The 16,150-nt window shown below is 42.9% G+C and overlaps 1 protein-coding gene across 1 annotated transcript in view; it reads left to right on the plus strand.

Annotated features, from left to right (window-relative positions):
• Positions 1 to 15,769, plus strand: part of LOC122931568 (protein AATF-like) — a 60,035-nt gene extending 44,266 nt beyond the window's left edge. The window contains exon 4 of the mRNA XM_044285642.1: positions 15,594 to 15,769. Coding sequence (XP_044141577.1) covers positions 15,594 to 15,754 — 161 coding nt within the window. The 3' untranslated portion in view covers positions 15,755 to 15,769. The remainder of the gene's footprint in view (positions 1 to 15,593) is intronic.
• Positions 15,770 to 16,150: the final 381 nt, after the last annotated feature.

A 16,150-nucleotide genomic window follows, 5' to 3' on the forward strand; every position in this document is an offset into this window, starting at 1 on the left:
TCCCTCATTCTCCTCCAGACTGACGGGGACGAGGGGGAGCTACTTTAGCTGCTTATATTTCTGGTTTGGTACCAGCTAGAAATATTTGTATTGTCTGAAAGCTGACATTCCAAGCTTTCAGACAATACCAGAATTACATAAATCTGTTCATTACAGGGGAAGATATTAATGATAGAAATCGGGATTCTGTGAATGAAGCTGAAAGTAAAAGCAGATTTTACCCACGATTATTCCCAACTCTATTTCTAACAGTGATTTCTCCTCTGTTGCTTGGACTAGAGCTGTCATTCTGGTCTTGTATGAAAGCCTGGACTGTCAGCTTTCAAACCAGACCAGTGGCATATAGCTGCTACCATTAAGAAGATATCACCATCTAAAGCAGGTTTGATTGCTGAATGCAGGTTAGGAACGACATGTTGTAGAAGAAGGTTCTGATAAACGTTTGCATTCACTCTACCATTTAGATGTATAAGAGACCTAACTACTGCTGCTGAAAACATTCCCCAAACCATGACACTTCATCCTCTACCTCTTTACACACTTTGGGTTCAGTCTTTGCCCAGTTTTACGCGCTTATTCTCTGTCCACACAATAGAAAAGCTTAGTCTAGCCTTTTGATTCTTTCTGCTAATGGGAGATTTGGTCACTGCAAAGGGTGCTTTCAGTTCAAGTGCTCTTAAATGTTGAGACATTGTATGTTGACGGATCCTTGCCCTGTTCACCACTGAACTGACGAGCAATTCCAGCTGCCTTGAGATTCCCCGCATTATCCTGTCCTCTCTTGCATTTGTGTTTCATGGACAACCAGCATTCTTAGGAGGACTTGAATGAGTTTGGGACTCTGTAAAGATGAAGTATTATAGAAATCACAGATTTGGAACCACCAACTTCTGTTGCTATGTCTTTTGGGGTTATTTGTTCATCTGTACAACCTGCTGCTAGAGGGTTTCAGTCACCTTTGAATGGCTAACTACCGTATGCAAAGTCAGTAAAAACTGGAAAGCTGTGCTGGCAGTTAAATAAGGTTTGTCATATAACTAAGGAAATTAGCACCAGGTGCCAGATTAACACCACTAACTGGAATGTATCTGAAAGTATTCTCTAATTTTGATCAGTGTTCTTTTTCAAATATTATGGTTTTTTTTTTATACTGTGCTTCAGAATATATGTGCGGTAATGCATGAAATATGCTTAAAATGCTACTCTTTTACTCCAGTTTGGATAATTTCATATAGGTCTAAGCATAAGTGTCCAATGGGATCCTGTTTCCTTAAAGGGAACCTGTCACCGGGATTTTGTGTATAGAGCTGAGGACATGGGTGCTAGATGGCATCTAGCACATCCGCAATACCCAGTCCCCATAGCTCTGTGTGCTTTTATTGTATAAACAAACCGATTTGATACATATGCTAATTAACCTGAGATGAGTCAGGGACAGGACTCATCTCAGGTTAATTTGCATATGTATTAAATCGTGTTTTTTTTACACAATAAAAGCACACAGAGCTATGGGGACTGGGTATTGCAGATGTGCTAGGGGTGATCTAGCAGCCCATGTCCTCAGCTCTATACACAAAATCCAGGTGGCAGGTTCCCTTTAAAGGGAACCTGTCAGCAACTTTATGCGGACCGTACTGAGGGCAGTATAAAGTAGTGACAGAAATACTAATTTCAGCGGTGTGTCACTCATCAGCTAAAAGTAAGTGGTTGCTGAGAACCAGCATCATAATCATTGCAGCACAGGCCTTGAAAAGAGTCAAATCTACCTAAGAGTCATGGTTATTCAGAATCTCCTGCTCTCCCCGCCCATCTGCTGATGGTTGGAAGTTCTCTCCTAGAGAGAAAGGGAAAAAACTCGGTAGAAGCCTGTCCGTCATCAGCAGGTGGGCAGGGAGAGCAGGAGATTATGAATAACCATGACTCTTCTCTGGAAGATTTGACTCTTTCATGGCCTGCGCTGCAATGATTATGATGCTGGTTCTCAGCAACCACTTTTAGCTGCTGAGTGACACACCGCTGAAATCAGCATTTCAGTCACTAATTTATGCTGCCCTCACTGAGGTCAGCAATAAAGTTGTTGACAGGTTCCCTTTAACCACTTCAACCCCCCTAGCTGAAACACCCTTAAGGACCAGGCCACTTTTTACACTTCTGCACTACACTACTTTCACCGTTTATTGCTCTGTCATGCAACTTACCACCCAAATGAATTTTACCTCCTTTTCTTCTCACTAATAGAGCTTTCATTTGGTGGTATTTCATTGCTGCTGTCATTTTTACTTTTTTTGTTATTAATCGAAATTTAACGAAATTTTTGCAAAAAATGACATTTTTCACTTTCAGTTGTAAAATTTTTCCAAAAAAATTACATCTATATATAAATTTTTCCCTAAATCTATTGTTTTACGTGTCTTTGATAAAAAAAAAAAATGTTTTGGTAAATAAAAAATGGTTTGGGTAAAAGTTATAGCGTTTACAAACTATGGTACAAAAATGTGAATTTCCGCTTTTTGAAGCAGCTCTGACTTTCTGAGCACCTGTCATGTTTCCTGAGGTTCTACAATGCTCAGACAGTAGAAAGACCCCATTTCGGAAAGTAGACACCCTAAGGTATTCGCTGATGGGCATAGTGAGTTCATAGAACTTTTTATTTTTTGTCACAAGTTAGCGGAAAATGATGAATTTTTTTAATTTTTTTTATTTCCTTACAAAGTCTCATATTCCACTAACTTGTGACAAAAAATAAAAACTTCCATGAACTCACTATGCCCATCATGAAATACCTTGGGGTGTCTTCTTTCCAAAATGGGGTCACTTGTGGGGTAGTTATACTGCCCTGGCATTTTAGGGGCCCAAATGCGTGCAAAGTAGTTTGAAATCACCCCCCTGTAAGGCTCCATTCAGACGTCCGTATGTCTTTTGCGGATCCGATCCATGGATGCGTGGATCCTTAAAACACATACGGACCTCTGAATGGACAGGGGGGTGATCAATGACAGGGGGTGATCAGGGAGTTTATATGGGGTGATCACCCCCCTGTAAGGCTCCATTCAGACATCCGTATGTGTTTTGCGGATCCGATCCATAGATGCGTGGATCCACAAAACACATACAGACCTCTGAATGGAGCCTTACAGGGGGGTGATTAGGGAGTCTATATGGGGTGCTCACCCTCCTGTCATTGATCACCCCCCTGTAAGGCTCCATTAAGACGTCCGTATGTGTTTTGCGGATCCGATGCGTGGATCCGTAAAACACATACGGACATCTGAATGGAGCCTTACAGGGGGGTGATCAATGACTGGGGGGTGATCAGGGAGTCTATATGGGATGATCAGGGGTTCATAAGGGGGTTAATAAGTGACAGGAGGGGGTGTAGTGTAGTGGTGGTTGGTGCTACTTTACTGAGCTACCTGTGTCCTCTGGTGGTCGATCCCAGCAAAAGGGACCACCAGAGGACCAGGTAGCAGGTATATTAGACGCTGTTATCAAAACAGCGTCTAATATACCTGTTAGGGGTTAAATATCGCCGTTCAGTACGGATCCGTTCAGACTTTCAATGTAAAGTCAATGGGGGACGGATCCGCTTGAAGATTGAGCCATATGGTGTCATATTCAAGCGGATCCGTTCCCATTGACTTACATTGTAAGTCTGGACGGATCCGCACGCCTCCGCACGGCCAGGCGGACAGCTGAACGCTGCAAGCAGCGTTCAGCTGGCCGTGCGGAGGCGAGCGGAGCGGAGGCTAAACGCCGCCAGACTGATGCAGTCTGAGCGGATCCGCATCCATTCAGACTGCATCAGGGCTGGACGGAAGCGTTCTGCTCCGCTCGTGAGCTCCTTCAAACGGAGCTCACGAGCGGACAGCAGAACGCTCGTGTGAAAGTAGCCTAAGCTGTGCAGCCTAGTATCAAGAAAAATCAAATCTGGCAGAAACTTTTTTTTCTTTTTGTGTATGTACATTATTTATCTTGAGGGCCATCTATTTTACTTGATAACATTATTTATTTTTATTGTTTTTTATGCTTTTACAATACCAAAAAAGGACATATGTATCCTGACTGCATGTAAAATCAGTATTACAAAATTGTATATCACCACATCACAATTTATAATTTTCCACCCACTCCCCATCCAAAAAAAATATAAAAATAAAGGAACTCTCTCATCTCTCTCCATCCCCTTCCCCCACACCCCAGTCCAACCTCCATCTTAATCAGTTTTTCAGCCATTCTGCCCACATACTCTCAAACCTCCACCTTTTAGGGTTTCTAACTATATGTAATCTCTCACAAGCCAGCAAACATTTGACCAGACTGAGCCACATGTATTGTTTGTGCGGTTTTCTCTATCAATTTTCTTACAATACATCTCCTAGCCTGAAATAACAATTTAGTTATTAAGAATTTCCCAGAATCCCTTATGTCCTCCACTTTATGAAGTACCTTATTATAACCAAGTATTTAATTCCCAAAATTTTGGAGAGAATGGCACGCCCACAGTAGATGCACATCCTCAACTCCAATCTTCCCACATTATAATATTTCATAAGTTTGGCAGGGGAGTAATATAAACGATGCATGACAAAGAATTGAATAAGCCTATGTGCTGGGTTCTGGGAGGTCTTGTTTATTACTTGAAATATTTTACTCCACCCTTTGAAGTTTATCTGTTCCACTCTCCCATTCCATTTTCCCATATTAATCTTCACACCTTGTTTTTCCCTCATTTTTTTTGACAAGATATTATACATATTTGATATTCTCCTCCTAACATTAATCATTTTGAAATTACCTTGACTGGTGAAGGGCGTGAGGTATCTATTTTTCTTTTCCCCCAGCAATGCTAGTTTAAGATCCGCTCTGAGATCTTTATCTACGAGACTATTTTTACATTTAAGATCTTTAAAACCCATTATTTCTCAATTTCCCCATATCTGGCCAAGAGTACTGATTCCATGTGTCTGCCAGAACCTCTCATCAATGCCTAATAGTTCTTTTGAGTGATATTTTCCCCAAAGCAGCGTATCGTTGTGATAGTCTGTCTTTTCCCATAGTTGTCGAATAGCTTGCCATGTTTTTTACATTCATTTCATAGTAGGGGATTTATTAAACTGGGGATGCGGTGTATACCAGCTTGTAATATCTGGGATATTCCAGTGGAAGTAGCATTTTTATATATGCAGCTTAAAACAGAATTATAAAGTTGGGATTTACTCCAGTCCAAGCAGTTTGTAAACTGCCCTGCCACAGCATATGCTTGTAGGTCAGGGATTGCCAGACCACCCTCTCCAGTCGGCAGTTGTAATCTTATTCTTGGCCTTCTACCCCTCCAAATTAAATCACTCAGGAGACTCTGTATTGTCTTATAATATTTCTTAGGGATTTGATTGGGGAGTTCTATAAAATATGGTTTATCATTGGGAGTAGACACATCTGAAACAGTGAAATTTTACCAGACATAGACAGGGGTAGTTTTTTTTTCCAAATGTGTATCTTATTTCTAATTTTCGCTATTGTGGAAACTAGATTTAATTTTATGTAGTCTTTAGGGTTAGATGATATCTGTATTCCCAAATACTGCAAGTTCTCTACCTCTTTTATAATCTTCAGGCAACCAGGGATAAAGTTCCTGATTGGATCGAACGGTATACAGGCTGATTTATTCCAATTTATGGACAGACCAGCCACCTTCCCGTAACTCTCGAATGTTGCAATTGATCGAAGCAGGGAGTCATGGGACCCTACAAACAGCATCAGATCGTCCGTATACAAAGACATTTTTTCCTCGTGCTGACAAAATTTGAAACCCGCTATATTCTTATCCTGTCTTATCCGAGCGGCGAGAGGTTCCACTACAATAGCAAAAAGAAGCGGGGATAATGGACACCCCTGTCGTACTCCCTCTTGATGTTAATTGGGTCCTATATCTCTCTATTAATTGAAATTCTTGATGTTATGTCTGTATATAGAAGCTCAACCCATGCTATAAAGTTATTCCCAAAGCCCATTTTCTTTAGAGTGGCTACCATAAAGGGCCACTCTGTGTCAAAAGCCTTACTTGCATCCAGTGAGACCACTAGTCGTTGACCGGTATCTGCACCTTTTTTATTTGCATATTTATGTAGCGTCTTCTGATATTCTCTGATATAGATTTATCTGGCATAAAGCCTGTTTGATCACCATGAATTACCGTAGATATCACCTCTTTTAATCTACAAGCTAGAATCTTCGCCAAGAGTTTATCAGTATTTATTAGGGATATCGGTTGATACGAGTCAAGTTTCTTTGGACTTTTCCCCGTTTTCAGGATCAACGTTATCAGCGCCTTTCGTAAAGAATCGGATAGTGTCCCACATTCCCCCGAAACCTACCACATTTCCAGGAGCCTGTTGGATAGCACCCCACCGAAAGTTTTATAGACCTCGAAAGGGATTCCATCTAAGCCTGGAGACTTGTTCTTCGGTGTGGACCTAAGGGCTTTGTTAATTTCCTCCAAGGAGATACCTGCTTCCAATAGTTCTCTCTGTGGCTCCGAGAACTGTTTCAGTGATATATTCCCCAAGAACCTGTTTATATCCACTATATTTCCATTTCCTTTATTCGAGTATATATCCGCAAAATATTCTCTAAAGAGCTGCATTATATCCTCTTGTTCCGAGACTACCTGTCCCTTGTCATTCTCCAAATGGGAAATATAATTATTACTTCTCTGTTTTTTTTTTATTAATAATGCAAGCAATTTCCCTGGTATATAACAGATATAGTTCATTATTATAGTTAGTCAAGTTTTCCTCCCACCTTTGTAAATTAATTTCGGTGGGATACTCCACATATTCTTTCTCACTATCTCCAACCACCAGTGCTAGAGCCACTATTCTTTTTTCTGATGTTTTCTTCACCATTGTATTATGTTTAAAGAAAATTCCCTGCATGGAGGCTTTCCCTGCATCCCATACAATCCTTGTGTCCAATGTGCCCATATTTTGTCGAAATATTCCAGTGCAAATCTTTTCATACCTATCCTGTGTAATTAAACTATCTATCTGAATTGTAACCTGACCTTCTCTTGCCCGTGTATCTCCCTTAGTACAGACCAAAAGTGGACAATGATCAGATACTGCTTTGTTTATAGTTGATCTTATCAATGAAATGTGCTCCTAAGTTATTACTAAGGGCCATATCAATCCTAGACATAACTTTGTGATTTAGAGTAGCAAGAGAATCTCCTTTTTCTAGGATTCTGTAATCGCAAAATGTCCAACCACTCACTCATCTGTGATATTTTTCAGTGCGGATTTTATAGTGCCCGATATTATTTTTTTAAAATATATATATATACATATATATATATATATTAGGGCTGCACGATAAATCGAAAAAATAATCGAATGGCGATTTGGCAGACCCGAAAATGCTGCGATTATATATAAAGGGGCCCTGCGCACATAACTGCCTTTTGCGTGTAAAGTGTTTTACTAGTGTGTGTGTGGGTGAAACAATCTCTCTCCTAACAGGTCCGGCCTCTGTACTCACTATGAATGCAATGCACTGCAGCGAGCGGCAGCGAGGTGGCCGGCGCGTGACTGACGTCACTTAGTAACGCTCCTGCTTCCTGAAGTGGGAGGAGCGTTACTAAGTGACGTCAGTCACGCGCCGGCCGGCCACCTCGCTGCCGCTCGCTGCAGTGCATTGCATTCATAGTGAGTACAGAGGCCGGACCTGTTAGGAGAGAGATTGTTTCACCCACACACACTAGTAAAACACTTTACACGCAAAAGGCAGTTATGTGCCCAGTTTAAGACACATGAGGGGGGACCAGCATAAAATGCTATATGTCTTAAGCTGGCCCCCCTCATGGCCCTGTGTGTCCTCCACACATCCCCCATAACAGCGTCCTCCACAGGTCCCCCATAACAGCGTCCTCCACAGGTCCCCCATAACAGCGTCCTCCACAGGTCCCCCATAACAGCGTCCTCCACAGGTCCCCCCCATAACAGCGTCCTCCACAGGTCCCCCATAACAGCGTCCTCCACAGGTCCCCCACAGCGTCCTCCACAGGTCCCCCATAACGCGTCCTCCACAGGTCCCCCATAACACGTCCTCCACAGGTCCCCCATAACGCGTCCTCCACAGGTCCCCCCCAGCGTCCTCCACAGGTCCCCCATAACAGCGTCCCCACAGGTCCCCCATAACAGCGTCCTCCACAGGTCCCCCATAACAGCGTCCTCCACAGGTCCCCCATAACAGCGTCCTCCACAGGTCCCCCATAACAGCGTCCTCCACAGGTCCCCCATAACAGCGTCCTCCACAGGTCCCCCATAACAGCGTCCTCCACAGGTCCCCCATAACACGTCCTCCACAGGTCCCCCTAACAGCGTCCTCCACAGGTCCCCCATACAGCGTCCTCCACAGGTCCCCCATAACAGCGTCCTCCACAGGTCCCCCATAACGCGTCCTCCACAGGTCCCCCATAACGGTCCTCCACAGGTCCCCCATAACGGCCCTCCACAGGTTTACCCCATAACGGCGTCCTCCCATAAAGTCGTCCTCCACAGGTTTACCCCATAACGGCGTCCTCCACAGGTCCCCCATAACGGCGTCCTCCACAGGTCCCCCATAACGGCGTCCTCCACAGGTCCCCCATAACGGCGTCCTCCACAGGTCCCCCATAACGGCGTCCTCCACAGGTCCCCCATAACGGCGTCCTCCACAGGTCCCCATAACGGCGTCCTCCACAGGTCCCCCATAACGGCGTCCTCCACAGGTCCCCCATAACGGCGTCCTCCACAGGTCCCCCATAACGGCGTCCTCCACAGGTCCCCCATACGGCGTCCTCCACAGGTCCCCCATAACGGCGTCCTCCACAGGTCCCCCATAACGGCGTCCTCCACAGGTCCCCCCATAACGGCGTCCTCCACAGGTCCCCATAACGGCGTCCTCCCACAGGTCCCCCATAACGGCGTCCTCCACAGGTCCCCATAACGGCGTCCTCCACAGGTCCCCATAACGGCGTCCTCCACAGGTCCCCATAACGGCGTCCTCCACAGGTCCCCCATAACGGCGTCCTCCACAGGTCCCCCATAACGGCGTCCTCCACAGGTCCCCCATAACGGCGTCCTCCACAGGTCCCCCATACACAGGCGTCCTCCACAGGTCCCCACAACACAGCGCCCTCCACAGGTCCCCCACAACACAGCGCCCTCCACAGATCCCCCACAACACAGCGCCCTCCACAGATCCCCACAACACAGCGCCCTCCACAGATCCCCCACAACACAGCGCCCTCCACAGATCCCCCCACAACACAGCGCCCTCCACAGATCCCCCACAACACAGCGCCCTCCACAGATCCCCCACAACACAGCGCCCTCCACAGATCCCCACAACACAGCGCCCTCCACAGATCCCCCACAACACAGCGCCCTCCACAGATCCCCACAACACAGCGCCCTCCACAGATCCCCCACAACACAGCGCCCTCCACAGATCCCCCACAACACAGCGCCCTCCACAGATCCCCCACAACACAGCGCCCTCCACAGATCCCCCACAACACAGCGCCCTCCACAGAGCCCCCACAACACAGCGCCCTCCACAGATCCCCCACAACACAGCGCCCTCCACAGGTCCCCCACAACACAGCGCCCTCCACAGGTCCCCCACAACACAGCGCCCTCCACAGGTCCCCCACAACACAGCGCCCTCCACAGGTCCCCCACAACTATGTCATACCGAGCCGCGTCAGCGGCTCATATGGGAAAATCTAAGCAAATAGACCTCTAGCACAATTCTTTTAAAATATTGCATCGCATATCGTTATAGCAATTTTTAGGGCCCTAATCGCAATCGCACAAAATTCCCATATCGTGCAGCCCTAAAAAATTATATATAATATTATATATATATATTATCGGTAATCCTACATCAAGATTGTATCATAAACCTTAATTAATACTACCATTTTAAAAGGAGGAGGGATATAAATGTTGGCGATTTATCCAGGGTTTATTTTCTAATAAGCAACATGTATCTTCACTATCAACAACTACATCATTTATTAAAATTTTAATAGCCTTATGTATCGGGATACTTACACCCCAGGAATAGTATAAAGCATGAAATGCATGCTGTATCCACGGCCTATCCATGGTGGTTACCGTATCTTTGGTCAAATGTGTCTCTTGAAGACAAATAATAGCGGGGAGAAATTTTGTAATAACATTAAATATTGCTATTCATCTCACTCCCGTACCTAGTCCTCTAACATTCCATATGACGATTTGCATATTTTTATCAATCCAGTGTTGATCAAATCTGGCAGAATATTCAAGAGGGCATGGATATGAGAGAGGAGAGGGAGAGGGGGGGGAGAGAGAGAGAAGAGAAAAAAACAAAACAAAAAAAAAAAACCCACACATTAGACCCAGTGGGCACTAGCCCCTGACTCTCTTCCATAGTGTTAACTGTCCCCCTCTTCCCCAATCCTATCCGTTTAATTAGACAATTTATCCTCGATCCATGCTTTGCTATCTTCCGGGGAATAAAAAAAAACACTTTGTCCTGCCATTGAACGCGTAACCTAGCCGGGAACATCATTAACTCACATTCTTTCTACGCAATTCTTTTTTAATCTCTAAAAAACTGGTTCTCTCTTGCATAGTTTTCTTAGCATAGTCTGGAAATAACATAACTATAGCCCCAATCTAACTTTCCCTTCTTCCTGGCTCTTCGTAAAATTTCATCTCTATCCTTAGCCGACAACAACTTGACTAGAATTGCTCTAGGTCTTGTACCCAGAGGGGGTGGCTTGGAGGGGACTCTGTGCACTCTCTCCACAAAGTCCTTTAATGTTGAGACCTCCTGTCCGAATTGCTCTATAAACCAATTCTGGACAAATGTACACACATCCACTCCCTCCAGAAAGCCCACACATCTCAAATTGGCCCTTCTGGATCTATTCTCAATGTCCAGTTTATATATTACATTTTGGATCACTTTCAATTATACTTTTCCCGAATATTGGTGATCTGTCAAATAATTATTCCCCCTTTTCTCCTTTTTGGGCCCATCTAAACCAACAATATATAGGTTCCCATCTAAAGAAGCCACTTTTTCTTTGGTTGATGGGCCCATATAATTTTATCAGACATGTATGCAAAGAGCTTCAAATTGTCATGTACAGTAAATATCAGTAATGCAATTCAGGATAATCCATATTTTCAATGCTTGCATATGTCTTTGTGCCTAAAGCAGTGTGCTGCTTCATGTACAGTTTTACACTTTTAAACGGGCTTGTTTATGTAATATTAACTGCTCACAGTACCTTTTCCATCTGGTTTTGTTGCTCCAGAAGAGACTCTCGATCCCTTAGCTTAACTTGTTAATCCACAGAAAATGTACTTTTATTCTTGTTCTCACCATATACAGATTAGCTTGTTGAAGTCGAGGATGCCAGCGCAAACCTCCAGCAAGTCAAGCTTTTGCATCAAAGGTTAACAGCCAAACAAAATTCCTTATTTATTACCTTGATTCTGCGGTTAACAAACACCGCATTAGGGAAGTACCGATATTATCAGCGATAGTAAGGATTTTGCACATTATCGGTATTGGCATGTAAACTTGCTGATAATGTGTATAAAGCGAATACTAGTAAGCGCTTATGGAAGCGCTCACTAGTACGCATCTGGTAAAGGGGTCAGGGAAGAAGCGCAGCTTCCGATACTCACTCTCCCTGGTCTTCTTTGATGGGGCCCGCGTTGCACTGTCCTGACCCCGTACAGCGTCAGGACATAGTGCGCGCACTATGACTTGCCGATGCACGCTGTCAGGTGACAGTGCTGCGCGGGTCGGAGGACACAGGGGAGTGCGACACCGGACCTGGAGATGAAGAGGAGTCGCGGCGCAAGAGAGGTGAGGAGTTTTTCAATTTTATCCATCTGAGGTCTTATAGGGGTTAAATAAAGTCTGATCTGAGGTCTGATGGGGGTTAATTAAAGTCAGTGAGAAGGGGGGAGGGATGGTGTGGAAATTGGCATTTGGCACTAGTATATTATAAATGTAAATTATAACTTGACTACCAACTAAGAGCTTTATTAATTAGCAATTTACCATACATTTATAATATACTAGTGCCAAATGCAAATTTCTACCACCTCAGTGACTACCAACTAAAATAATATCGGTATAAATTATTGGCCTGAAAGTTCACCAATTATCGGTATTGGCTCACAAAAATCTGTATTAGTCGATCCCTAAACCCCATATGTAGTGGTAAACTGCACACGGCAGGCCGCAGAAGGAAAGGAGCGCTGTATGGTTTTTGGAAGGCAGATTTTGCTGGACTGGTTTCTCGAAACCATGTCCCATTTGAAGCTCCCCTGATGCACCCCTACAGTAGAAACTTCCAAAAAGTGACCCCATTTTGGAAACTACGGGATAAAGTGACGGTTCTATTAGTACTATTTTGGGGTACATATGAATTTTAATTGCTCTATATTTTGTTTTTGTCAGGCAAGGTAACAAAAAAATCGCTGTTCTGGCACAGTTTTCATTTTTAGTTTTTTACAACATTCATCTGACAGGATAGATCATGTGCTATTTTTTATAGAGCAGGTTGTTACAGACGCACTGATATCAAATATGTCTACTTTCTTTGTTTCAGTTTTGCGTAATAAAGCAATTATGCTTGTTTTTGTGTGTCCATTTTCTGAACGCCATATTCTTTATATTTTTCTGCTGATCGTTTTTTGCAGGAAGAGTTGACCTTTTTATTGGTACTATTTTGGGCTACATATGATTTTTTTGGATCATTATTACACTTTATGGGCCAAGGTGACCAAAAATTGGTTGTTTTGGCACAGTTTTTTTTTATTTGTTTATTTTTACAGCGTTCACCTGAGGTCATGTGATATTTTTAATAGAGCTGGTCGTTACGGACGTGCAATACCGAATATGTATGCTTTTTCTTATTTTTTTTATGCTTTACACAATAATGGCATTTTTTTAAACAAAAAAAAATGATTTTTTTACTGTCTCCATAGTCTCAGAGCCGTAGCTTTTTATTTTTATTTTTTTATTTATACTTTTTGGCCGATTGTCTTAGGGTACTTTCACACTAGCGTTTTTCTTTTACGGCATAGTTCCATCCTAGGGGCTCTAACGGAAAATAACTGATCAGTTTTATCCCCATGCATTCTGAATGGAGAGTAATCCATTCAGGATGTCTTCAGTTCAGTCTTTTTAACTGATCAGGACAGAGATAAAACCACAGCATGCTACGGTTTTATCTCCGGCCCAAAAAAAACACTGCACACTTGCCTGAATACCGGCATTTTTTCCCCATAGGTATTAGTGCCGGATCCGGCCTCTCTGCAATGCATTACAATACATCTGTATTGTAATGCATTGCCTGTTACTGTATTACTCAGTGTAATATACTAACAGGTTGCCTAGGAGACCCAGCCTTCTTACCCATCAGGTCCCCACTGCAGCAGCCTGGGGACCAAATGGGCTCTCTCACCTGCCGCAAATACTTTCTATGCCGCGGTCAGTGCTGAGCGCAGCCTAGAAGGGGTTAATCCGCCGGCAACGGCTTTTACAGCAAAGCCGGCGGATACAGCAGGGGCCCGACTTTCAAGTACTGCTGGGCCCCTGTAGTGATCGGGCGCACACCGCTCCGGTGCCCGACCGATCACCATTACGCAATAGTACGTCAAAATGCGGCAAGTCACCTGCTGCCGTTACGTACTATAATGTCATGTGTCGGTAAGGAGTTAATGGGCATCTATGAAATGGTCTTATCGAAACCCTTAGCCAGCATGTAGGTATTGAAGGTTATAAAGATTTGAAGGATTTTAGATTGTTATAGCCACAGGTCTCTGACCTTGCATAGAATAGCTGATGTACATGTACTGGGCTTTTTGCCATATTTCTCAACAAGTTTATGTTGCTTTTTCCTTGAAGTACTATGAAGTGTCTTTTTATTTTTTCATAATGTAACAGATGTATTCTTCTAAAGCATCTGCTTCCTGTGATGAACGTTACATTGGCTAGGCTTTCTTAAAGTCTACTATATTATATTGGATAAGTTAAAGGTTTTGGTAAGGATCAAGATAATAGATGAAAATGTGAGTTACTCAAAAGGTAATCCTTTTTATTAGTCTGTTTGAAGGTGTCTTTGCGAGGTAATTGTTTTAAAGAATTAAATCATTAATTTTCTGCAGCCAACACATCCCGGCAGGTCTGACAAGTAATCCTGCTGGCTCACCATACATAATGTACCACCCCATGGTTCAGACGCACTCTCTTTTAATTATGTGGATTCTAATTTTGGCTAATGCCCAGATGTGACTGTCTTTTGAAGCTGTAGGAGATCATATGAACCCACCACCACCACCACCATCCTTTTCCCCTTTTAAGAATGTATGTCATCATAAAAGTCCTGAAGTAATTACAGTGTAAAATATTTTACACTCTGCTGTACCATTAAGAAACCAAGACTTGGCTTCACAGTGCCAGTTGTCAACTTATTGCTCTTACAAGCTGACAATTCGCTTATACCAAACTACTGTCCTTCACTTACCACTTTCACATAAACAGTATTATGTGAATGAAATAGCTTCTTGGACTTCTAAGGTTATTATCTTGAAGTTGTTTCACAAAGAGAACCCCTTTTGTCTAATGCCTAAAAGGGCTGGGTCTGCTGGAGCCTAACAGAGTTGTAGCTAAATCTTGGGACCCTTTCTTAGCACTCAAATTGATGGCTTTTCTGTGCAGTCATGAAACCTTGTTTTTTGTTAGAACACAGTCTGAAATGTAGACTGTGTAAAGTCCGTCAATCTAAAGATGCACCAGTTTTTAATTTATGAAAACAAAATGTAATGCATGCTAACTTCAAAATAATGAATAAAAAATATGTACTTAACGTTATACCACCTTTCTGCTAAACCTTGCTCGTTTTTCCCATTAAGCCACACCACCTTAAGAAGCGAGGTGCAATGGATTATTATTTTTGGCACATTTACTTTATGCTTCAGAAATGCACAAACATGTTGACTTATTTTGCAACAAGATCTAGACGCATTAGGCTCCTTTCACATCACTGTTTCTCCTTTCTGTTCTCCGGCTCCGTTGAGGAGCAGGAGAACGAAAAGGACGGATTCTGCAGATAACTGCATGCAGAACTTTAGTCTCCGCTCTAAAAAAAAAAAATCATATTCTGAGCGGACACCCCATTATAGTCTATGGGGTCTTTAGGCTCCGTTATGCTCAGTTAGGTCTTGGTTATCTGCATAATCCTCAACGGAGCCGGAGAACGAATAGGAGAAACGGTGATGTGAAAGGAGCCTTAGTAAATGAAGGCCATGGTCTCAAATGAGGTACTTATTCTATTAGGAAAACCTATCTTCTATATACCCACTTCCGGCAGCTAAAATTCCATCTAAAAGTTGGTATTGTAGGGAAAAGCTGCAGACAGCTATACATTTCCCATACAGCATACAAAAGCTCTGATACAAATTCTCTGAAATGCTGATCACTATATGTAGTATATTCTTTTGGTCGTAACAATTTTGTGTTTTTCTTTTGTCCAGGCATTTGGGATCAGCTTCTGGAAGGCCGAATAAAACTTCAGAAAGTACTTGTTTCAGCTAATCAGCTTCCACAACATGATATGTTTGCCTTGTTTAAGAAAGAAGGAGGAGCTGAGTTTTTAGCGCCATTAACAAATAGTAAGTTCTTGTATATTACTTGAAGTATCCGTTCAAATTTGGGAAACGTTTTACTGTTTAAAATTCACATAACCATTTTTAAGGGTAACTAATCTTTAAAGGCAATGTACAACTTCGGGGACAATTTTTTATGGTTGCATTTTTACTCACTTTGGGCTAAAAAATTAAGTGTGTTTATAAAAAATATCATCTAATAAACCTTATCTGTAATTACTAAAAGCTCAAACACTGATATAAGCTACATTCTTACCAGTAAGATAAGAATTGAGTTTTAATGAGTGCTTTTAAGGTCAGAGATAAGGAGCCCATCAGGTGAGCTGGCTGACAGAACAGAGTGAAATTTCAGATCCTGCTACTAGATAAACTCAAGTCGGCACAAAGAAAGTGGTTCAACATTTTCAATAAAGACTAGTTGAAAA

The sequence above is a fragment of the Bufo gargarizans genome, chromosome 3, assembly GCF_014858855.1.
Source record: "Bufo gargarizans isolate SCDJY-AF-19 chromosome 3, ASM1485885v1, whole genome shotgun sequence".
Taxonomy (NCBI): domain Eukaryota; kingdom Metazoa; phylum Chordata; class Amphibia; order Anura; family Bufonidae; genus Bufo; species Bufo gargarizans.